Source organism: Schistocerca piceifrons, chromosome 2 (assembly GCF_021461385.2).
Source record: "Schistocerca piceifrons isolate TAMUIC-IGC-003096 chromosome 2, iqSchPice1.1, whole genome shotgun sequence".
Lineage (NCBI taxonomy): Eukaryota > Metazoa > Arthropoda > Insecta > Orthoptera > Acrididae > Schistocerca > Schistocerca piceifrons.
Genome location: NC_060139.1, coordinates 1,101,809,526 through 1,101,835,681, shown reverse-complemented (window position 1 = coordinate 1,101,835,681; position 26,156 = coordinate 1,101,809,526). Strand labels below are relative to the sequence as shown.

General features: G+C 41.4%; 1 protein-coding gene across 1 annotated transcript in view; it reads left to right on the top strand.

Annotated features, from left to right (window-relative positions):
• LOC124777336 overlaps nt 1–26,156 on the top strand; it is a 798,431-nt gene that overhangs the window by 653,464 nt on the left and 118,811 nt on the right. The window contains exon 18 of the mRNA XM_047252702.1: nt 18,789–18,991. Coding sequence (XP_047108658.1) covers nt 18,789–18,991 — 203 coding nt within the window. The remainder of the gene's footprint in view (nt 1–18,788; nt 18,992–26,156) is intronic.

Genomic DNA, 26,156 nt, shown 5'->3' with positions numbered 1-26,156 from the left:
AGGATAATGGAATGTAGTCAAATTAAATCGGCTGATGCTGAGGGGATTAGATTAGGAAATGAGACACTTAAAGTAGTAAAGGAGTTTTGCTATTTAGGGAGTAAAATAACTGATGATGGTCGAAGTAGAGAGGATATAAAATGTAGACTGGCAGTGGCAAGGAAATCGTTTCTGAAGAAGAGAAATTTGTTAACATCGAGTATAGATTTAAGTATCAGGAAGTCGTTTCTGAAAGTATTTGTTTGGAGTGTAGCCATGTATGGAAGTGAAACATGGACGATAAATAGTTTGGACAAGAAGAGAATAGAAGCTTTCGAAATGTGGTGCTACAGAAGAATGCTGAAGATAAGGTGGGTAGATCACGTAACTAATGAGGAGGTATTGAATAGGATTGGGGAGAAGAGAAGTTTGTGGCACAACTTGACTAGAAGAAGTGATCGGTTGGTAGGACATGTTTTGAGGCATCAAGGGATCACAAATTTAGCATTGGAGGGCAGCATGGAGGGTAAAAATCGTAGAGGGAGACCAAGAGATCAGTACACTAAGCAGATTCAGAAAGATGTAGGTTGCAGTAGGTACTGGGAGATGAAGAAGCTTGCACAGGATAGAGTAGCATGGAGAGCTGCATCAAACCAGTCTCAGGACTGAAGACCACAACAACAACAACAACAATGCAGCAGCTACTGACAATTTGGGTTCTAGGCACAATAAACTGCAGTGACTTACCTGGTTTATCTGACCATCATGGTCAAATGTTAACAATAAAATACACTCCTGGAAATTGAAATAAGAACACCGTGAATTCATTGTCCCAGGAAGGGGAAACTTTATTGACACATTCCTGGGGTCAGATACATCACATGATCACACTGACAGAACCACAGGCACATAGACACAGGCAACAGAGCATGCACAATGTCGGCACTAGTACAGTGTATATCCACCTTTCGCAGCAATGCAGGCTGCTATTCTCCCATGGAGACGATCGTAGAGATGCTGGATGTAGTCCTGTGGAACGGCTTGCCATGCCATTTCCACCTGGCGCCTCAGTTGGACCAGCGTTCGTGCTGGACGTGCAGACCGCGTGAGACGACGCTTCATCCAGTCCCAAACATGCTCAATGGGGGACAGATCCGGAGATCTTGCTGGCCAGGGTAGTTGACTTACACCTTCTAGAGCACGTTGGGTGGCACGGGATACATGCGGACGTGCATTGTCCTGTTGGAACAGCAAGTTCCCTTGCCGGCTAGGAATGGTAGAACGATGGGTTCGATGACGGTTTGGATGTACCGTGCACTATTCAGTGTCCCCTCGACGATCACCAGTGGTGTACGGCCAGTGTAGGAGATCGCTCCCCACACCATGATGCCAGGTGTTGGCCCTGTGTGCCTCAGTCGTATGCAGTCCTGATTGTGGCGCTCACCTGCATGGCGCCAAACACGCATACGACCATCATTGGCACCAAGGCAGAAGCGACTCTCATCGCTGAAGACGACACGTCTCCATTCGTCCCTCCATTCACGCCTGTCGCGGCACCACTGGAGGCGGGCTGCACGATGTTGGGGCGTGAGCGGAAGACGGCCTAACGGTGTGCGGGACCATAGCCCAGCTTCATGGAGACGGTTGCGAATGGTCCTCGCCGATACCCCAGGAGCAACAGTGTCCCTAATTTGCTGGGAAGTGGCGGTGCGGTCCCCTACGGCACTGCGTAGGATCCTACGGTCTTGGCGTGCATCCATGCGTCGCTGCGGTCCGGTCCCAGGTCGATGGGCACGTGCACTTTCCGCTGACCACTGGCGACAACATCGATGTACTGTGGAGACCTCACGCCCCACGTGTTGAGCAATTCGGCGGTACGTCCACCCGGCCTCCCGCATGCCCACTATACGCCCTCGCTCAAAGTCCGTCAACTGCACATACGGTTCACGTCCACGCTGTCGCGGCATGCTACCAGTGTTAAAGACTGCGATGGAGCTCCGTATGCCATGGCAAACTGGCTGACACTGACGGCGGCGGTGCACAAATGCTGCGCAGCTAGCGCCATTCGACGGCCAACACCGCGGTTCCTGGTGTGTCCGCTGTGCCGTGCGTGTGATCATTGCTTGTACAGCCCTCTCGCAGTGTCCGGAGCAAGTATGGTGGGTCTGACACACCGGTGTCAATGTGTTCTTTTTTCCATTTCCAGGAGTGTATATTGATCAGTTAGGGCCTACTCATAGAAGAAAAATATTGTATTGCAGAATCATGAACAATGACTCAGTCATAGTGCATAGAGAGAAACTCTGTGAAGAAATTTATAAAGCAGACCATGCTTGTGGATACTTTAACTCTTTCTTGAACATATTCCTACAAAACTTTAAAACAAATAAGGGCAAAACTGAACAGAACCAAGTATAAAGGGTGGATGACTCATGGGATTAAGGTAGGAAGAGAGAGAGAGTTGCACAATTTGGAGAGAAAGTAGTAGTCATGATTTGAAACTCCATTACTATCAGTACTGTTGAGTCCTCCAATATGTTATTTAAAAATGAAACCTCCTGTACCACATTCAAGTGAGAGAGAGAGAGAGAGAGAGAGAGAGAGAGAGAGAGAGAGAGAGAGAGAGAAGGTAAAATGATTTGGCTGCAAACACTGCACTCAGTAATAAACAATAAGGTACATGTGCATTAGGTTTACTTGCACAGGCATACTTGTGCCAGCAATGGACATCAGTTTAAAGTATGTAACCCCTGAGGAGATTACAGAATTCATTACATCACTAAAAGGCAATGATTCTGCTAGCTATGATGTTGTTTCTAGCAGAATATTAAAATGTTATGCTTACAGGATTACCCTTAAGCTATCTAAGTTATCAATCAACAATTCAGGGCACATTTCCTGATGGACTAAAATATGCTGTGGTAACACTCGAATACAAAACTGGAGATAAGCAACCCATCTCTAATTACAAATTGCTTCTAGTCTCTTTAGAAGTGTTTGGGAAAGTGGCCTATGATAGAATACAGACTCATTTAACTGACAAGACCTTCTTAATTGCCTTTAATTTTTGCTTTTATAAAGCAACTAAAAACCTTACAAATAAAGTGCTAACAGAGCTAAACAAGAAAAATTATATTGTTTTTTGGTATGCTCTGTGACATTGCCAGAAGCTCAATTTTGTGGATCACAAAATGGTATTTAGAAAACTAAAATGTTATAGCATCCCTTGTACTCAGATGGGTCAATACAGGGTCCACTCTCGTTTCCAGTGAACACAAATTTTCTTTCAGTGACTCGAAAGTGCAGTTCAGAAACTGTAACATCTGCCGACGGCACGAGTGTACCGATCGAGGGTCCGAACTTGACCCTATCGGACACAACTGGGCAGGCCTACGAGTGGTTCGCAGCTAACAGTGTGAGTCTTAGTCTCACACACACTTGTTTTGAATGAGCAGAAATGTTTCCTGAACACCAGAAGTAGACATTAATGGCTCTACACTGAATGAACCACAGAGTGTAAAATTCCTTGGGGTTCAGAATGATAACAAGTTACAATGGCGAGTACACATGGAAAAAAAGTAAGGTGGCGTATTGTGCCCTCAGAAGTGTTGACCTACACACAAGTTTGCATATTGTTGCTTTCTGTTGCCTTATGGATCTGTCTTCTGGAACAGTGTCCCTAAAGTTAAAAAAAATTGTTTGTTCAGCAGTAAGAATAGTGTGTAAAAGTGCATATGTACTACTTGCAGGGCCATCTAGTGGGAAAATTTTCATTAGTTCTTTTTTTGTTTCCCCCTTCTTTGATAATATTCTTTTCAAATTTCATGTCATTCTGAGCAGTGTCATCCCGTCATCCCTCCCCCCCCCCCCCCCTCCTGCCCCCATTAATGTATACCTCGATGACTTGTCCCGTGTGCCTGAAGGGTCTGTTTCAGGATCGAATCTATGGAACACAGTGAATGGAAGAAAGATGAGATCAAACAGCGACAAAGAAATCGTCTGATTAAGATACCACAATGATACCGTAATATATATTGGCATTAAAAAAAAATGCCATAGAGTGAAGTACTGCCCATCAGAGATACTAAAGCATATTTTCAGTACAGACTGAATTCATTGCACACTAGCTTCTTACAAAGTGTACATGTATAAAGAAAGGAGCTATCCTAAGTTATACAGGGTGATTCAAAAAGAATACCACAACTTTAAAAATGTATATTTAATGAAAGAAACATAATATAACCTTCTGTTATACATCATTACAAAGGGTATTTAAAAAGGTTTTTTTCACTCAAAAACAAGTTCAGAGATGTTCAATATGGCCCCCTCCAGACACACGAGCAATATCAACCCGATACTCCAACTCGTTCCACACTCTCTGTAGCATATCAGGCGTAACACTTTTGGATAGCTGCTGTTATTTCTCGTTTCAAATAATCAATGGTGGCTGGGAGAGGTGGCCGAAACACCATATCCTTAACATACCCCCATAAGAAAAAATCGCAGGGGGTAAGATCAGGGCTTCTTGGAGGCCAGTGATGAAGTGCTCTGTCATGGGCTGCCTGGCGGCCGATCCATCGCCTCGGGTAGTTGACGTTCAGGTAGTTACGGACTCTCCATACAGTTGATTGTGGAATTTGCAGCTCTCTGCTAGCTCTGCGAGTCGATTTTCCTGGGCTGCGAACAAATGCTTGCTGGATGCGTGCTACATTTTCATCACTCGTTCTCGGCCGTCCAGAACTTTTCCCTTTGCACAAACACCCATTCTCTGTAAACTGTTTATACCAACGTTTAATACACCACCTATCAGGAGGTCTAACACCATACTTTGTTCAAAATGCACGCTGAACAACTGTCGTCGATTCACTTCTGCCGTACTCAATAACACAAAAAGCTTTCTGTTGAGCGGTCGCCATCTTAGCATCAACTGACGCTGATGCCTAGTCAACAGCACCTCAAGCGAACAAATGTACAACTAAATGAAACTTTATAGCTCCCTTAATTCACCGACAGATAGTGCTTAGCTCTGCCTTTTGTCGTTGCAGAGTTTTAAATTCCTAAAGTTGTGGTATTCTTTTTGAATCACCCTGTACAACAACCAAATACCGACAGGATCTCCTCTGTATAAACTTGTTCTGTCAGTTATAAAAAACTACCCCACTGACACCTTTAGTCAGGTGCTGACATGGAATGAGAGTCCCTCTGAATAACTGTTGTACCAGTGACTGGGCTTACAAAGAAACGGGTACTCTGATTGACAAATTGAGCAGGTGTCGTGTTACGGGAGAGATATAGACTCAAAAGAAAAAGAAAAACTGAGCGTCATTTATGTGTCATTTATTGGTTTCTTCTCCACACAAATTGGTAGTCTTCTAAAGAAGTACAGCACCTTATAAATAAATTATTTCATTCTGGTCAGCAAAAATAAAAGATCTATTGCACCAGAAGGAAAATGCACTTGAGAAAGCATTATGAAAACATTACGAAACCCCATTGCTGGTCAAACCAAAGCCTTCCGCTTCAGCTTTGTCTTTGCTCGTCCTCACAACTGATGGTTCCCTCTTTTCCTGTTCTTCCCTTGTAACCTTCCCATCTCTCATCCCCAAGGGAGGAACTAGCAGCTAAAAGAGATATGATAGTGTCACCTAGTTTTCCATTTGTCTATCAACAACACTATAAAATTATCTCCAGAAGTTAAGTACTAGCCAGCAACAATTCTGTTTCCTAATTTTAAATGTTAAAGGCCTAACTTAAAAAAAAAAAAAAAAAACTATGTGAACACCCCATTCTGTGACAATGTTGTATATTGCTGTGCAGACTATGATATCATATGAGGAAAGATACGTACGCTTGAACGGCTGAGGAAAGAAACTGTTGCAGTGCAACAGTTGGGGTATAACTCGAGGTATCATTAGATTTGTATGACCGGCATTTTGTTGCTGGCTTTACCTCAATTAGCCAGCATAACTAAGGAGTTTGTCAAAATGAGGAAGTCAGAAAATCTAGTAGTCGGCCGCAGAGGTTCCAGTTTAAGCAACAATTTTAATCCTACACTCAGTTTATTAAGCTCTTACTATCCATTTCATTTCTCTGAGCCAAAAGTGCTCAAGGACATAAATGTTTCAGAGAATGCTAGTGTGGTCAGTGAAAAACAAGTATGTATTGAAGGGCATAGTGAGAAAAAAAATGGAATCATAAATCTGTCTAAATGCTTGAAAACTTACCATCTGTCTACCGTGAATATTTTGAGAAATTGACAGTTGCACAACATAAAGCCAACAGCAGTGAAAGGCAATTTCAGAAATGCTTGAAGGATGGTGCAGCTGAGAATGCCAATGTTTGTGTGTATCTTACACATGTCAAACTCATTGTCAAGTAGGATTACCAGTGGTCTGAAAATTAGTTGTTATTGTGATCTCCAATTAAAAAACTGGTTTGATGCAGCTCTTTGTATTAGGCTATCCTGTGCAAGTTTTTTCATTCCTGCAAAACTGCAGCAACCAACATTCTTACTGACAATTTTTCACTTCACACTTACCTCCATTACAACACTGATGATACTCGATGCCTCGGTATGTGTCCTATTGACCAATTCATTCTTTTTGTGGCTCCCCAATTTAAATCAGTACTTTCCCATTATGTAACCTACTTACTGACCCCAGGGTCAGCATTCTACAGTACCACAACATTTCAAAAGCTTCTATTTTCCTCTCATCTGAACTATCTCCCATATTTAAGTTACGTACAAGGTTCCACTCCAGACAAGTGGCTTTGGAAAATACTTCCTGATTTAAATTTATATTCATTGTTAGCAAATTTCTGTTTTCATGAAATGCTTCCAGCAATTGCCAGTTATTTTGCCTCCCAAATACCAAAACTCATCAGCAACTTTTAGTGTCTCGTTACCTAATGTAATTCCCTGAGCATCATCCGATTTAACTGACTGAATTCCATAACCCTTGTTTTACTTTTGTTGATGTTCATCTTATAAACTCTTTTCAAAACGTTATCCATTCCGTGCAATTGCTCTGTCAAGTCCCTTGCCATCTCTTGCAAAATTACAATATCGTCTGCAAATCTCATAGTTTTTATTTACTCCCTGAACTTAAATCCCCATTACTGATGTCTCTTAGGTTTCCTTACTGCTTGCTCAGTGTACACATTGGTCTCACTTTTCTCAGTGTACAAATTGGTCTTGCTTGTCGACTACTGCTTCCCTTTTTTGCCCTTTGACTCTTATACCTGCCACATGCTTCCTGTACAAATTGTAGATAACCATTTGCCCCCATCACTTCCACATTCAGAATTTTAAAGGCTGTATTCCAGTCAGTATTATAAAAATCTTTCCGTAGACCTACACATACTGTGAGCATTGGCTTGCCTTCTTTTACTTTATCTGCTGTGATATGTTATGGGGTCAGTGTAGCCTTGTACATTCCTACAGTTCTCTGGAAACCAAACAGATCTTTCTGGGGTCAGCTTTTGACTGCTTCATACATTGCATTTTTATACTTTTTCCTTTCATCAATTAAATTCAATATCCATTGTGTTATCTAGAGTAACTTTCACTTAAGAGCCAAAACATTCATTTAACACAAATGAACTTCCTGCAGCAACATATTAGGCAGTTAACAGACAGTGACTAGCCAAGATTGAGGCAAGGTGGGTTGCGGTAGTGAAGGACATTTTTGTAACAAGAGTTTCCATATGCATTTTCAGAAAAGGTAATTTTTGTGGGAAGAATTCATACAGCACAGGCTGCGAAGCAGGACTGAAATCACGTACACTCTCTTGGACTGCACGCTTGGCAGTAAGGTGGTCCGGCTGTCTCGTGGCCACAGTTTGGTAGTGGCCATTCTGCAGACAAATGGCTTGTTAGTGATCATGGAATGGTGCACAATGGTTGCAATTAAGTTGGTAGATCACATGGCTGCTTTGACACGTGGTCTTGACTTTGTTGGTGTGAAAGAGGCCTGTGAGAGGCCTGGAGTTGGCGGTAGTGGGACAGCGTTAGCAGGAATGGAATAGGTACAGGCAAACATATTTTGTAGTTCAGGTGGTCAACTATTGGATGAGGCATTGTTGGGGTATGGAGGATAGTGGGGAGGAGATTTCTCATTTCAGTGCATGGCGAGAGGTAGTTGAAACCCTGGTGGTGAATGTGCTTCAGTCGCTCCAGTCCGGGCGGTACCGAGACACGAGGGGGGTGTACCGTTGTGGTCCAAGAGTGTGCATACATGGTACAGTAGGTGATCGGGCAATCAAAGCGTGAGACATCTGTTTGTAGACATGTGGGGAGGATGTTGTTGTTGTTGTGGTCTTCAGTCCCGAGACTGGTTTGATGCAGCTCTCCATGCTACTCTATCCTGTGCAAGCTTCTTCATCTCCCAGTACATACTGCAAGCTACATCCTTCTGAATCTGCTTAGTGTATTGATCTCTTGGCCTCCCTCTACGATTTTTACCCTCCACGCTGCCCTCCAATGCTAAATTTGTGATCCCTTGATGCCTCAAAACATGTCCTACCAACCGATCCCTTCTTCTAGTCAACTTCTCTTCTCCCCAATCCTATTCAATACCTCCTCATAAGTTACGTGATCTACCCACCTTATCTTCAGCATTCTTCTGTAGCACCACATTTCGAAAGCTTCTATTCTCTTCTTGTCCGAACTGGTTATCGTCCATGTTTCACTTCCATACATGGCTACACTCCATACAAATACTTTCAGAAACGACTTCCTGACACTTAAATCTATACTCGATGTTAACAAATTTCTCTTCTTCAGAAACGATTTCCTTGCCGTTGCCAGTCTACATTTTATATCCTCTCTACTTCGACCATCATCAGTTATTTTACTCCTTAAATAGCAAAACTCCTTTACTACTTTAAGTGTCTCATTTCCTAATCTAATCCCCTCAGCATCAGCCGATTTAATTTGACTACATTCCATTATCCTCGTTTTGCTTTTGTTGATGTTCATCTTATATCCTCCTTTCAAGACACTGTCCATTCCGTTCAACTGCTCTTCCAAGTCCTTTCCTGTCTCTGACAGAATTACAATGTCATCGGCGAACCTCAAAGTTTTTATTTCTTCTCCATGAATTTTAATACCTACTCCGAATTTTTCTTTTGTTTCCTTTACTGCTTGCTCAATATACAGATTGAATAACATCGGGGAGAGGCTACAACCCTGTCTCACTCCTTTCCCAACCACTGCTTCCCTTTCATGCCCCTCGACTCTTATAACTGCCATCTGGTTTCTGTACAAATTGTAAATAGCCTTTCGCTCCCTGTATTTTACCCCTGCCACCTTCAGAATTTGAAAGAGAGTATTCCAGTTAACATTGTCAAAAGCTTTCTCTAAGTCTACAAATGCTAGAAACATAGGTTTGCCTTTTCTTAATCTTTCTTTTAAGATAAGTCGTAAGGTTAGTATTGCCTCACGTGTTCCAACATTTCTACGGAATCCAAACTGATCTTCCCCGAGGTCCGCTTCTACCAGTTTTTCCATTCGTCTGTAAAGAATTCGCGTTAGTATTTTGCAGCTGTGACTTATTAACCTGATAGTTCGGTAATTTTCACATCTGTCAACACCTGCTTTCTTTGGGATTGGAATTATTATATTCTTCTTGAAGTCTGTGGGTATTTCACCTGTCTCATACATCTTGCTCACCAGATGGTAGAGTTTTGTCATGACTGGCTCTCCCAAGGCCATCAGTAGTTCTAATGGAATGTTGTCTACTCCCGGGGCCTTGTTTGGACTCAGATCTTTCAGTGCTCTGTCAAACTCTTCACGCAGTATCTTATCTCCCATTTCATCTTCATCTACATCCTCTTCCATTTCCATAATATTGTCCTCAAGTACATCGCCCTTGTATAAACCCTCTATATACTCCTTCCACCTTTCTGCCTTCCCTTCTTTGCTTAGAACTGGGCTGCCATCTGAGCTCTTGATATTCATACAAGTGGTTCTCTTCTCTCCAAAGGGGAGGATAATTCAGTAAATTTGGAGAGGAACTGCTAATCACTGTAGATGTGATGACCATAGGTGGGTAGGCTGTACGGAAGAGGCTTCTTGGTGTGGAATGGGTGGCAGTTGATGAAATGGAGTCACTTCATGATTTTTAGTTTTTGTGTGGATAGAGGTACTGATTCAGTAATTTGAAGGTGGAGATTGGCATTGAGGAAGGCAGCTTGTTGGGCTGAAGACTAGACGAAGTGAATGAGGAAGAAAGTATTGTGGTTCCAGAGTAGGAATGTGTTTATGGTATTCTTGCCCTCAGTCCAGATCATGAAGTTATCAATGAATATGAAGCAGGTGCAGGATTTGAGATCTGGGTTTCACAAATAGTCTTTTGCAGAATGCTGGTGTCCTGTGGGAAGTGAATAAAAAACTACATATAGATAAAATGGGGATTTTCTTGGTATTTTGGTGATACTAATTGTTTTTTAAATATTTTAGTATGGGATGAGGAATTCTGCCTTCTGCAAGACACCTTTTCAGTTTTGTTTTACCAAGACATGTTTCAGCACTTTTTGTGCTATCTTCAGTGGGTTATTTTTTAATTTTCTTACTGTAAAATTGTTGTTACGTATTAACATTTAGCAAAACTTGCGGTACATAATATTTACAGTTGTGAATGAATATTTGTTGTAAAATACAGGGTGTCCCATGCAAACCTCTCTGACTTCTAGGACCCAAGAGAGAAAAACCACAGTAGATACGACAATGAAAAGTGCACCACATTGCATCTCAAAGAATTTATATTCCTGCATCAGAAGTGCCAAGTATCATTGCCAGAGTGCAGCATGGTTGCATGTAGCAAAAATGGCGCCTCCACAGCAGAGTGCGCAAGCAGTAATGTGGTTTGCAGAAACAAAATCACCGATTACTGTGCAAAGAAATTATCATTTTGTGTATGCATTTGATCCACCTGATATGAAAACAATTAAGGAATGGTATAGGAAGTTTCTGGCAACAGGAAGTGCTCTGAAACATTCTGGCAGTGCACATTTTGGAGTTTAAGAAGAGACAGTGGTGGACATCAGACAAACGTTTCTCAACAGCCCGTGTAAGTCAGTTCGTCAAGCACCTAGGCAACCTGATGTACCTTGATCGACATTGCATCATGTAGTTCACCAGCATCTTTGTATTTGTACTTACAAAGCGCAGATTCTGCACCATCTGATGCCGAACGACAAGCGACGTTGACAACAATTTGCTGAGGAAATGCTGCAGTGTATTGATATAGATGCCAGCTTCCTGAAAAGATGTTTACTTTCAGATGAAGCAACGGTTCATCTATCAGGAAGGATTAATAGGCATAATGTTCGGATTTGGGGTTCATCCTCATGTTGTCACTGAACATGTTCATGATAGCCCTAAACTAAACGTCTGGTGGGGGCTAATGCCCTACAGGATTGTTGGACCGTTCTTCTTTGCGGAACAAACAGTGAAGGGGTGAGTGTATCTGGACATGTTAGAGAAGTTTGTGCACCCTCAGATACAAGACTTGCAACCCAACATAATTTTTCAACATGATGGAGCTCCGCTGCATTGGTCAATAGCTGTTTGCAAGTTCCTGGATAGGAAATTTCCCATTTGTTGAATGGGACACATAGGACCCATTGCCTAGCCACAATGTTCACCTGACATAATACCACTTGATTTCTTCCTGTGGGGGTTTGTGAAGGACAGCATGTATGGGACCAAAGTGGACAATATTCCTACATTGTGACATTGTATCACTAGTGCGATTGCAACAATAACAGAGGAAATGTTACAAAGAACTTGGCAAAAAATTGAATATAGGCTCGATATTCTTCATGCTACAAATAGTTCACATGTAGAGGTGTATTTATGATAAATAAATCAATTCTTTGAGATACTTGCTCTACAGTGTGGTGCATTTTTCATTGTTGTATCTACTGTGGTTTTTTTTCCCCTTGGATCTTTGAAATTGGGGTGGTTTGAGTGGGACACCCTGTGTTATGCATCATTTGTTCATAGTTCACATTTGAGATATGCATTAACAACCTGATGCACTGTGTGTTGTTTATAACATAATGTTGAAAGTTATAGTTACAGATTAATTGTCAAAAGAGTGGAGGTATGCATTAGTTTACATACCATACATGATGCTATTGGATGCTTATGTTGGTAGCTAGTCTGCTCATCTGCAAACAGAAAAATGTGATTTTTATTTTTCTGTTTATTATGCTTTTACTAATGGAAATGGGTATATGTCACATTTTTTGTGTGCAACTTGCAGCTTTAATATTGTAGTGTTTTTTCATACGTTGTTGGCAGGGTAAATAGGCTGATTTAGTGACCTATGGTCGCTTGACAATGCACTTTCTACAATTTTTTAAAACATGGGCAGAGTTTTCACCGCCATTATGTGTTGTTGTGGCTGTGTGGTATTCATTTGTTTTGTAGTGTGTTTGGCTGAGTAAGGCATGCAAGTTTGAAGGGTATTTGACATTTGTGATGTTTGGGACTGGAGCAGAGTGAGAGAAAGAATGTTTTCTCCCCCCGCACTCCTCATGAGTAGTTTGGGTGTTGTTGTTATTTGTATAGTTCTTCAATTCTGGCAAAAAGGGTTTTATTCCACAGTGGTGCACATTCATTTAGCACTTTCTTTCCTTGGGCTATTGATTTTTGGATGTGATGGTTTCCTTCTATAGTTAATTTTTTGTATAAGCTGCTACTAGTTTTAAGGATGTGTAAGTCAGTTTCAATGTTTGTTGGGTGGTGACTGTGTGCTATCAGGTGATCTGCAAATGTTGTGTGTGAGCTGTTGCTTTTCAGTGCTCTTAGATGTTCTGTATACCTGGTTCTGAAAATCCTGCATGTTTGACCCACAGATTGACAGCAGTTGCAAATAAGTCGGCATAAGCCGGGCTGGCTGTATTTGTCAGTGTTGGTGGTACTTCTTCCAAGACTGCTTTGTATTGTGGTTCTGTATGCTATGTTGAGTCCTTGATTCTTTAGTATATTACCCACCCTATGTGTGACTTTGTTGTTGTAAGTCATTACGTGCCATTTGATGCTTACTGTCTGCTGATTTGTTGTGTGTTGTGTTGTGTTTGTTTGTCTGTGTGTTTTATGGTTGTGCGTTGTTTGTTTTTGTATTTTGTGGTTTATTTTGTCTACCCTCTTTGCATCATATCCATTCTCCTGTGCAATTTGTTTTATTATGTTCAGTTCTTGTATGTAATCATGTTTCTTCATGTGTAGTAAATATCTGAAGCTGGTTTCTTTGTGAGTTATGGGGCGATTGGATTGGTTATGAATAATGGTGCTGGGTTTGTGGGTTTTCTGTAGATTGTGAATTCATGTTGTTTGTTTCTTTCATGTATGGTGAGATCTAAGAAATTAAGTTTTCCATCTGTTTGTGTTTCAGTGGTGAGCTGCATTTGTGGGTGGAAGGAGTTTATGTTGTCATGAAGTTCTTTTATGCGAGGCTGTGGTTCATCTATTAAGCAAATTATGTCATCTACATATCTGTACCAATATATTATTTTGTACTGTTTTGGTTATATTATTTTGTACTGTTTTGATATTACCATTTTGTCAAAGATTTGTTTTTCTATCTGATTGAGGAAAATTTCAGCTAGGAAGCCACTGATTGGGGATCCCATGTGTAGTCCATCTTGTTGAGAGTAAAATTTGTTGTTGAAGGTGAAGTAGTTTTGCTCTGTGTTGAGCCTGAGTATGGCTGATATTTCTTGTATGTTTGTTGTTGGTATGTTTCCTTGTAGTTGGAAGTTTCTTTCTATCATGGTGATGGTTTCTTCTGTTGGGATGTGTGTGTACATGGAAACTATGTCGAATGAAATTAATGTTGCTGCGTTTGGTATATTTTCATTTCTCATTTTTTCTATTAAGTAACTTGAGTTCCTTAGACTTCTGTTTTCAATGTATTTGTATATTGTCTGTAGCAGAGTGTGTGTGTGTTTTGCTAAGTAGTTTGTTGGCACTTTGGTAAAGTTTATCAATGGACATAGAGGTATTCCAGCTTTATGAACTTAAGGCAATGATTTTAGTGTGGGGGCCTTGGGATTTTTCTGTATCATTCTTTTGATTTGTGTTTCCGTGAAACTTGTTTCTATGTTTTTCAGGGTCTTCTGTAAGCTACTTTGATATTGGTTTGTTAGATGACTTTTTAACTCTGTGATGTTGTTGCTTTGGATGAATTCTAATGTTTTGTCAATGTTTCTTTATGACTATGATCAAATTACCCTTGTTGAAAAGCCCACAATCACCAGCACCAATATTCATAACCAATCCAATCACCTCATAACTCAAAAAAAAAAAAAAAAAAAAAACGAGCTTCAGATATTTACTACACAGACTGAACAAAATACCCATGAACAAACATGATTACACACAAGAACTGAACAAAACAAATTGCGTAGGAGAATTGATATGATGCAAAGAGAGTAGACAAAATATACCACAAAATACAAAAACAAACAACACACAACCATAAAACACACAGACAAACAAACAAACAAAACACAACACAACACGCAACAAATCAGAAGACAGTAAGCAGCAAATGGCACATAATGATTTACAACAACAAAGTCACACACAGGGTGGGTAACATACTAAAGAAACAAGGACTCAACATAGCATACAGAACCACAACACAATACAAAGCAGTCGTGGAAGAAATACCACCAACACTGACAAATACAGCCAGCCCGGCTTATGCCGACTTATTTGCAACTGCTGTCAATCTGTGGGTCAAACGTGCAGGATTTTCAGAACCAGGTATACAGAACATCTAAGACCACTGAAAAGCAATAGCTCACACACAACATTTGCAGATCACCTGATAGCACAACAACACGTAATGGCAGTGAAAACTCTGCCCATGTTTCAAAAAATCTGTGAAAGTGCATTATCAAGCGACCATAGGTCACTAAATCAGCCTATTGACCTCACTGACAACATATGAGAAAACACTACATCATCAAAGCCATAAGTTACACACAAAAAACGTGATATGTACCCATTTCTGTTTGTAAATGCATAATAAACAGAAAAATAAGAATTACGTTTTGCTGTCTGCAGATTAGAAGTTGTAGATTTTGTAGCAGACTAGCTATCTACATAAATATCCAACAGCATCTAGTTTTCAGTTGTGGCAACACTGTGGGAACTGGTGTACATCGTGTGGAGGGAGGTTGTGTTGATAGTTGTGAGCAGGGCACCAGATGGTAAAAGAACAGAAACTGTACACATCAGTTTTCTTTTCCATTTTTCTGAATGATAATATTGTCAGCAACTTGGACCAATGAGAGGTAAACTGATTGTGCAATTTTTTTTGTACCCTAGCTATATTGGGGACTGCACAGATGATATTGTTCCAAACGTCTGATGGTGTGTACAGACTTGTAGATGCTGCAGACCGACTGAATAATCTTTTGGTTGCCACTGCTCCAATGATTTTAGAAATTCTGAAGGAACATTTTCATTGTCTTCTGTCTTATATGCTCACAAGTCTTCCAAAGCTCTGTTAAACTCTGGCTCTAATGCCGTATCTCCTATGTTTTCAGTGCTCCTTGTTTCATGTCATTTAGACACTTTTAAGTTTAAAAAAGACTGATTGTTTTCTGATACATATTGTTATTTACATTTGATAATTTAGTGATACTGAAAAGAGTTTATTTTCTTTGTTAGTTCATATGCATGTGCTTGTGCATATGTCATAAACATACATAATAATTTTCAGTTGTGGCACAGATGAAGACAATTAAACACAACAAATAAGGAAACTGCCAACTGAGGACAAAACAGGTGAAAATGTCATAAGTCAGATTTTACACAGTCACAGAGGAAATCAAGAATAGCTTGAAAGAACTAATAACTGACAGCAGACATTTATTTGAATGAAAGATGTCCCGTAATGGGATTTAAAAAAAGAAAGACTATTAATGAATATATAGAGTGTCGTCAAATAACCTGTGCCAATGGAGAAAACAGGAGAATATCATAAAGGAAGCTTAATTTCAACATTTCAGTATAGGTGCAGAGTTTCATTTCATCAAACTATTCATATAAGTAGTAATTGAATGCAATACTTTGTAACTCAGTTGATATCTTTGACTAGTGTACTGGTCGTGGGAAATGTAGATTACATCATATGTAAAAAATATGATGGATGAATATTTTTAGCAGCAACTGCAACCATTTGATGTAATTTGTCCAATAGCCTGTTTCACTGAGACAGAAAGTGTCAAGTTGTAACATGTTCTGACTTGTCAGTCAATGTCCAGAGATGCAAGAGTGACGTTATGTTTATCATATCTGTTGGGCATCATGGATTTCAAACAGCACATTAAGTTCTGTTTCAAGTTGGAGGAAAGTGTCAATGAGACTTATGAAATGTTGAAATTGGCGTATGGGAAAAATGCTGTAACTGAATACTGTTTCCTAGTGGTATGAGTGATTTACAAGTGGAAATGAGTTGGTAGAAGACTAGCAACACTCAGGATTTCCAGTAGCCTCTAAAACATACAAAAAGTGGCAAAAATTATTTGTTCAACAGGCAAATAACTGTTAAAGAGCTTACCAAATAACTTAACATCTTGTACAAAAGCTTACCAAAGAACTTAGCATCTTGTACAAGTCCATGCAAAGCATTTAAGCAACAATTTGCAAATCAGACAAGTGAGTGCAACATTGGTTCCAAGACTTTTGAATGATGAAAAGAAAGAAAATTGTGTGTCAGTTTGCTTGGAGTTGAAGGATTGGCTTCATTCAGATCCAGGCTTAATCTCCAAACTTGTAAATTGACCCTGAGATGAAAATTCAGTGTTTCTGATGGAAAACCAATGAATCTCTTCATCCTAAAAAGGCATTCAGTCCAAACAGAATATCAAAGTTATGCTCATTGTTTTTTATGTTGAGGGCATAATGTGATTGGAGTTCCAGGGGAAACAACTGTAAATATCGAATTTTTCAGGGGCATACTGCAACATTTGTGTACTATTTGAGAATGATAAATGGGCCAGTGGCTTCTTTCTTTATTGCAAAAATGCACTGAACCATCTTTCACCGTTGATTCATACGTTTTTGGCCAGAAAAAGTGTTCCTGTCTGTTCACATCCACCCTACTCACCAGATTTAACATCAGACAACTTCTGATTCTTCCCAAAAATTAAAACTGTGCTTAAAGGAAAACATTTTTAAACTATTCCTGACACTGAGATGGCCACAACACAGCTGCAGAATGCCCTTCCATAACAAGCTTTCCAGAAATGCTTCCAGTCATGGATACAATGTTGGAATAAGTGCATTGCTAGCCAAAGACAGTAATTTGAGCGTGAGTAAATCGGATTCCATGTAACCTTATCACTTTGCTTCTAATGGAAGTATTCACTGTATTTTTCAATCACACCTTGTGTTTTTTGAGTGTTGACAATACTGAGTAGTAGAGGGGTATCCCCTGACCAGAGTGAGCACTGTAGGAACATGGTAGCACATAAACTCATTTTGTGATATACAGTTGCTTGGAAGATGACAGTAAGAAATGCCACTAAGTGCAAGCCATGTGCCGTGATCCACTTCTTACTCACAGAAGGAATAACACCTTCTGAAATCTTTTCATGGATGAAAGTGGTTACGGTGAAGGTATTATGAACACAGTGAGTGTGTTTAAGTAGTGTAGGAAGTTTAGTGGAGGCAGAATAAATGTCCACGATGAATAGAGGCATGTAAGACCTGTTTTGACTGATGAATTAGTCCAAAAAAATCAAGGAAACTGTCCGTGAAGACTGCTGATTGACAGTGGATGAAGTTTGTGTGTGATTCTCACAACTCTCCAGAACTCTGTCATACGAGACACAAACAGGAATGCTGGGATACCAGAAACTGTGTGCAAGATGAGCCCCAAAACAGCTAACAGAACAGAACAGTACAAGATAACCTGGTCAATAGCGCCTGTGAGTTTCTTGAGTTACTTGAATTGGAGGGTGAGGATTTTCTGAACTCTGTTGTGACGGGAGATGGAATGTGGGTGGCGTCAAACCAATGCCCCATCTACAAAAAAATTAAAAACCACAGTTTTGGGAAAAAAAACCATTCTGGGAACAAAAAGGCATCATTACGGTCGAATTTCTGTCTTGGCAGGAGACTGTCGACGCTCAGCGATATTGTGAGGCCCTAAAAAATCTCAAAACAAAAGAAGAGGAACACTGATAAGAGGATTGAGACTGTTACACAAAACACATCCTCACACAGCCTTAGGCATCAACACACTCGTGGACTCATTTGGTTGGGATGTTTTGGAGCACTACCCCAGTATACCCATGACTTGACGCCTTCAGATTATCATCTTTTCACCTTTGTAAGGCACAAATGAGTGGAATAAAATTTTCAAGTGATGAGCAGGTGCAGAAAGATGTTCTGAAGTGGGGGAAAGAGCAGGCAGGAGAGTTCTTCAAGGAAGGTATAAAGAAGATTGTGCCACAGCTCAGCACCTGATCTGCCCAGGATGACAATTGTGTGGAAAAATAGTTAACAAGTGCATCAACAATATCCCGTATTTTTTTCTTTTTCAAATACATTTTTTTCTAAAAAAATTTAGAAATCTAGTACACTTACATTCTGAAAATGCCTTATTTTTGTGTGTGTGTGTGTGTGTGTGTGTGTGTGTGTGTGTGTGTAAGAAGGAGTGAGGGTTGGAGGTCGGGGTAGGAGGGAGAGTGTGAAGGTACGTAGGTAATTCTTAACTAGGAATATGTTCCGTTAGCCTCAGAAGAAAATTCATATTAATCAACACACTCTTTTGCAGGATGCCAATTGTTACACTGTGCTTACACATATTTATGGTATTAGTGTACGACATGGACAGCCCCGACAAAAGCAGAAATCAGTACTTCATTATTCTGGAGGCTGTGCTGTGGAACATAGGTATCCAGGGCTGCTTCCAGCCTGCACTGGCTCTGTTTGTAGCCTGTGTTGTGTGTCCTCTCATCTCACTAACAATTCTTACAGGTCAGTAAATTATAGTAATGAAACACAAATTATAAAATACATTAAGAGTGTCATTATCATCCTTAATTACTAATATTAGTTAATTATCTATTAGCTACATGGACTGGATTTCAAACATATTGTCATGTAAGAATTCACCTTTTTATACTCTTCGACTTGCATCACAGATTTTGTAGATCAGTAGCAGAGGATATTTTTTATTCTTTTAGTGTTACTAAATTGCCCCCCAAATGCTCAATAATATTCACAATGATGTTGCACAGTAATATTATGCAATACGTCTCTGCTTTGCCCTGAGGAAAAAAAAAAAAAAAAAAAAAAAAAAAAAATGGTGGATGAAAATTGGTTCTGGGAGTGTCAAAGATTACTTATGAAAATTTGTTGAGAGAACTGAAATTAAACGAAACAAAAAGATTATTATAACTTTTTACGAGTTGATAGTGCAACTTTTGATACAGTACTGGAAATGATTGTCCCCATATGCAGGCATGTATGTATGCTTTCGCCCACCCCCAGAATCTTGTGTACAGAGATTTTATTCATTACAAAATTCTCATACACTTCTAGAAGTGATGTACTGTAATTCTCCTAGACCTCTCATGTAGCCAAATGTGATTGCACGTATGATGGCAGTGATAGAATAGTTGGGTTGGGTTGGGTTGTTTGGGGGAAGAGACCAAACAGCGAGGTCATCAGTCTCATCGGATTAGGTAAGGATGGGGAAGGAAGTCGACCGTGCCCTTTCAAAGGAACCATCCCGGCATTTGCCTGGAGTGATTTAGGGAAATCACGGAAAACTTAAATCAGGATGGCCGGACGCGGGATTGAACCGTCGTCCTCCCGAACGCGAGTCCAGTGTGCTAACCACTGCACCACCTCGCTCGGTGATAGGATAGTATGGCTTCAACAACTGCCACACAACTGATGTGTGGTGGCTTTAAATATCAAAGTAAATAACTGTAAAAAATCTTGAATAAGTAAATGCCACTCTCTGTCATGTCGCCTATAAAATTTAGTTCTTGTGACTTGACACTTCTCAAAACTGGTCAACTCTTTTATATAAAAAAAATGGCAATTTTAGAATTGTAAGCCCCCTTTCCTCCCCCCCCCCCCCCCCCCCCCCCCCGCCCTTATTCTCAATAAATTTCTGCAGACTCACGTAACCCCCATGATCAAACAGCAGAACACTACAATGAGAGATGCGGTTTCACCAAATCAGTGCTTACCTATTATATTAAGATACTGTTTCACTGGAAATTCTTTTGAAGATTTGAATTTAAAAAGTGCAGTTTCACCTCAATGTATTTGAGACATAGTTGCAGCAATGTGTCATGCAACAATATGTGCTCTAAAAGATTGTATTTGTGTAAGTAATTTATAAACACACATAAGGACCTATATATACTTTTTTCTGTCATCAGGTTGACACTGTAGACTTGTACCATTGGAGTAAGGAGAGGCCGTGGCCGGTATCCTCTTTCTATCATACAACTGGACACATATATTAATAGGGTTCTTTATTGACTTAAACAGGAAGCTATTTAACTTAACATAGTCCAGATGTTGCGGTACAAGCTCTTACGTAATAGTTCACGTTAGCCTCACTGCTGGTGAAGTACAAGTCCTGCTATGCTGCTACGTACACTAACTACTCTGGTTGTGAGGTACCGACTGACTCTGAGCTAGAGGAGAGGCTGAGCTAACTGTGCCCGTGACCCCTACCGGGCTGCGACAGATGACTCTACTCGGTGACTCACCGGGTGACTGACCGGGCCCCCCAGACCGCAGTGGCAATCTAAATACTGGTGGTCAAGAGGGCATCAGTGGCGCGTTACTTGGAAGTCTGTCTTTGGCCCCACTCGCGATGATGCACTCACTCCAGTGCCTATTATCGATCTTATTGCAACCTCTTTCCCACCCGGAGTGCCGGCACCAGCTTACGCCGGCACATTCCTCCTGTCCAAAATGTCACACCGTTGTCACGTAGTGAGGCTGTGAACGACAACGGGGAGGGAGGCAGGATGCCGGATGTAGAGATGAGCTGGGAGCCGTAGCTGTGGAGCACGGTGTACTCCCGACAGTCCCCACTGTCTGCCTCGTGAGGCAAAAGGAACATCGTCTGGAAAACTGCTGCCAGGACACACAACCGAGCCCGAGGGCACGTCTTGGGGTGACGACAGCAATGGCTTCAGAAGATCCGGCTCTGTGGTGTCGATGAGCAGGGATGCCGGGGGTGAGGGCGCGTCGTCCGTCCTCTCCTCCTGGGTGTCCTGGTGGCACGAGTGGGTGGCTGCGAAGGCCACGTAGTCCTGTGAGGCCATGCACCTGGGGAAGAAAAGGGATGCCGGGGGTGAGGGCGCGTCGTCCGTCCTCTCCTCCTGGGTGTCCTGGTGGCACGAGTGGGTGGCTGCGAAGGCCACGTAGTCCTGTGAGGCCATGCACCTGGGGAAGAAAAGCAGCAGAATCACGGGGCAAATGACAGACACGAATCTGGTTCTGGTGGCGGTGCTGCAAATCTTCAGGACCTGCAATCAAATACGTAGACGAGCCAATGCATTCCTGGACCACACCTCTTACCCAGTGCCCATAGTTGCCATAAACCCAGAAAAGAATGAGATCATGTGGCACAGAGTGAACTTGCGGACCGTCGGTGGTGCCAGATGCTGAGGTGGGTGTAGCGAGTGTAGCAGCATCTGAGGGTGGTGGCCGTGCAGAAGTTCCACCAGTGATGGTCTGTCTCTCGGATGGGCATGAGAAGAGAGTGATAGGAGGTGAGAAAGAGTTGCAGTGCCTGTTTCTGTGTGCGGGCGGTGTGAAGCTTGGCCACCTGTTGTTTAAAAGTGTGTACGAAGCATTCCGTGCCCTGCGAAGTATGGCGCTGTCGCGCTAACTGTTTAGTGCGAACAATTCCCCGATGTCATTGGTGGAGCAATCGCAACACGTCCTTTTGTGACACATCGGTTTGGGAATAAGCAAACACAATTATCCAATGTCTTTTTGAACTAATATCACATCTAATTGAATTGAAAGGGTATGCCGACAAGCAAAGTATCGACGCACTACTGATTTTTGGATACTGTTCGATGAATGAGGTTGAGATGTACGAATGTAATGCAACAAAAGCTTGAGATCTAAGTGTGCTTCCGTGGCCTGTGCAATTTTTCTGTAGTACAGGGGAAAAGATTCCAGCAGTTGAGAGCCCTGCATATCGATTTGGCAACAAGATGCGGCAGATGCATAAAATAAGAGTGTGGGCCAATTGGAAGGTGGCATAGTGCATCCGCATTGCTGTGCTTTACTGTAGGTCTGTGCACAATTTCACACTGATACTGTAGAAGCAATAAAGCTCATCATTGCAATTTTTGAGCAGTGCGTGTAGGAATCGGCTTTGACAGATGAAACAAATACTGCAAAGACTTGTGATCTGTCACTAAAAAGAACTTGCAACCGTACAAATAGTGATGGGATTTGGTAGCACCATACACAAAAGCTAGAACCTGTTATTCTATTTGAGAATAGCTGCACTGAGTCTGAGTTAACAACTTTGAGGCAAAAGCAATAGGTTTGTCTTGTGCACCAATTCTGTGCAAAAGCACAGTGCCAATTCCGTAGGAAGAAGTGTGAACTTGCAAAACTACCAGCTTGGCAGAGTGAAAATGCACTAGACATCCATCACTAAGCAAAGCATTTTTGAGTTTCTGTAATGCGTTTCGACAGTCTTTAGTCCGTACAAAAGGTACATTTTGCGACACTAGTGGAATGGAGCCGTGATCTGAGCAGCATTCTGTGTGAACTGATTGTAGTATGTCATCTTGTGTAGCAATGACTGCAGTTCAGACACATTGCGAGGAACGGGCAGGTCACGGATTGCAAGCAAATGAGATTGGAGGGAGTGCACATCCTGACTGTTTATCACATGACCAAAGTACAGTTGTTTAGTTCAAAAAAAGTCACAAGTTTCGAGACAACACTTGAGTCCTGCTTCTGACAACACTTGAAAAACAGTATACAAATTGGCAATCTGTTCCTCTGGTGTGCAACCTGAGACAACAATATTGTCAAGGTAGTTTGAACAAAAAAGCACATTTGCAGTCATCTGCTCCAAGTAACGTTGAAAAGTGGTGGGTACAGAAGCAATGCTGAAGGGCAAACACAAATACTTGAATAGTCCTAAGTCTGTATTTACAACGGACACTTTCTGTGATTCTTCATCCAATGGAATTTGCAAGTAGGCGTCATGCTAGTCTATCTTAGGAATGTAACATCCTGCACCAAGCCTGTCTGTGAGTTCCTCAGGTCGAGGTAATGCAAAAGTCTCAACTACTGTCTGTAGGTTGACTGTAGACTTGAAGTCAATACAAAAGTGAATGTGACCAGAAGGCTTAGGCAGCAATATAAGAGGACTTGCCCACTGACTAGCTTGAATGGGAGCAATTGCACCATTATCCTGCAATTCTTTCAATTCACAGGTTACTTTGTCTCTTAAAGCAACTGGAATGGGGTGGGCCCAAAAAAACTTAGGCTGTGCGTTGTCTTTCAATGTAACATGCGCTAGAAAGTTATTAGCTTTTCCCATCCGTCTGTAAATAGTTCAGGAAATTCTTGAAGCAAGCCAGTGACACTATCTCTTTGGTGTGAATGTAGAGACTGACAGTACATTGTCATGGGTGCTAAGGCCAAACAAATCAAAGGCATCTAAAATGAAAATGTTCTCACTGTCTGTCAGTAAAATTCACTGTCCAAGTGTGAGATTTGTAAGTGGCAGGCAAACTACACTGTCCAAACACTGGAATTTCTTTGTAAGCAGCGAGGTGCTTTCTAGATTTAGAAGGTGTGGTGACTGTAACTGTTCATACATGGCACAATTAAGCAAAGTTACTGGGGCACCTGTGTCTAACTGAAAGTTCACGTGATGGCCAGCAATTCATAATTAGACAAATAGTTTGTTAGAATGTAGGGTGAGAAGAAGGCACAACTTTAATCTCACTTTTGTCAGAATCTGTTGAAGGTTTAGAAAACACAGTGTTCACTGCATTTGCACAAGCCTGTTTTTTCTGGGAGTGGGCAAAATTGGCATTTTTGTGCCATTGCAAACAAACTGCTTGGACATGGTCTTTTTTCTGACACTTGTAACACGTTGTGTTATGTGATGATCAGTATTATCTGTTATGGTGAGCAAAGCATCTAGGGCAAGACTTCACTAAGTTTGCAGGTTTGTTTACCTGTCTACATGGCTGTCAGCACAGCTGTCTACATGCTCATTGTTGTGGCTACCTGGGGTGGTTGCAGGCAAGGGGCGACTTGACCTGACAAGTTGGGGCCTAGTCAAAGTTATAGGCCACTAAGGCACCTGAATAATATTGCTCTAAGTTTTGCAACACTTTAGGGAGTGATGGATCAAAGTGCTTTAGGATCTATTCCCATATTCTACTATCAGGGACATTGAATGTTATTGCATCCCGTCAGTGTAAAAGTTGTCACAACTACACTTAAATTTACATTTCCTAGTCGTGCCCTTTATTTCTGCGTACCACTGATAGTACATCTGTTCCAGCTTTTTCTGCAAGTGAAAGAACTGATATCTGGCTGCAGCTACGTGGACTTGCTGGTCATAGAACTTGGTTAATGCAGCAGTTACTTGCTCATAGCTGAGTTTGTTGGGAGGTGTGGTTGGGAGTAGTTCCTGTATTAACCTGACACTGGGGACCCTGCAATCGAAAGAAAGTATTGTAGTTTTACAGTACCTTGTACTTGATGAAATTCACAATGTGCTTGGAATTGTGTCAGGTATTCTAACTATTTGTCTTCTGTGTTGTTAAATTACCAGAATGTTGGTCTGCTGGTTGGCGGCAAATGTTGGGCCAGTCGGGTTGTCTGCTGGGCAGCCTACGAAGCTTGTGCAGCCAGTAATTGTTGTACCGTCGTTAGTAGGGCAGCAGTTTGTTGGTCCTGAAACTGAAAAGCTTGTGTTAGATTCATCACATTGTCCATCTATGGCCAAGATGTGGAACCAGTGGGTGGAGGGGCTGGGCAGCCATGGTTTATGCAAATAAGTTGTAGCAAAAAGAAGGAAAGCATCAGAAAAGAAAAATTTGATTACTTCTGTGGCTCACCTCCTGGAATGCATGCAAGAACAGAACAAAAATTAGCAACTATAGATGAGCACCCCTGCAAGCTAAAACACAAGAGAAGCAAGCAAAATCTGTACTGAATTATACTCGTCACTAGTTTTTGTGTTGCCTCTTTGCCACTGCAGGCTTGTACCATGGGAGCAAGGAGAGGATGTTGTGTGGTGGCCAGTATCCTCTTTCTATGACACAATTGCATGCATATATTAACAGGGTTCTTTATTAACCAAAACAGAAAGCTACTTAACTTAAGATAGTCCAGGTGTTGTTGTAAAAGCTCTTCCGCAATAGTCCAGGTTAGCTTCATTTGTGGTGAAGTACATGTCCCATCATGTACACTACTCTGCTTGCGAGGTACTGACTGACTCTGAGCTACAGGCTGAGCCAACTGTGACTGTGACTCCCAGTGGACTGTGACTGATGACTCAACTCGGTGACTCTGGATGGCTGAGCGGGCCTTCCTGTCTGTGGTAGTGATCTAAATATTGGCGGTTGAGAGAGCGTTGGTGGTACGTTACGTGCAAGTCTGTCTTTGGCCTCTCTCCTGAAAGGCGCACTTGCTCCAGGGCCTATTATCGATCTTCTCGCAACTTCTTTCCCGCCCGGAGTGTTGGCACCAGCTTTCGCCAGCCCAACTTTTATTTATAATTTTGCGTTAATTACATTTTTTAACCCTTTAACTGCTCTGAACGTGTTTACACGCACCACCAGTCCTTCTACCTGGTACTCTGAATATGTCTACGCGCAGACCAGGTAGAAGGATTGGTGGCAAACATAAACATGTTCAGAGCGCATAGGGACAGGTACAAAGGTGCGTACATTAACACTTCCAGAGCAGTTAAAGCGTTAAATATCTTTCCTTCTGGCTTAGGGTACCATTTCCTGTGTTCTCTGAGCAACAAATTCTGTTTTGGTACTTATTTGCCCTAAAATACAATGCTGTCAAGATGTATACATTTCAACACACACTAATAAGAATGATCTTTCATCTAATTTTAAACTGAGTTCCAGCACGATGTCAATGATTAATGGTGAAA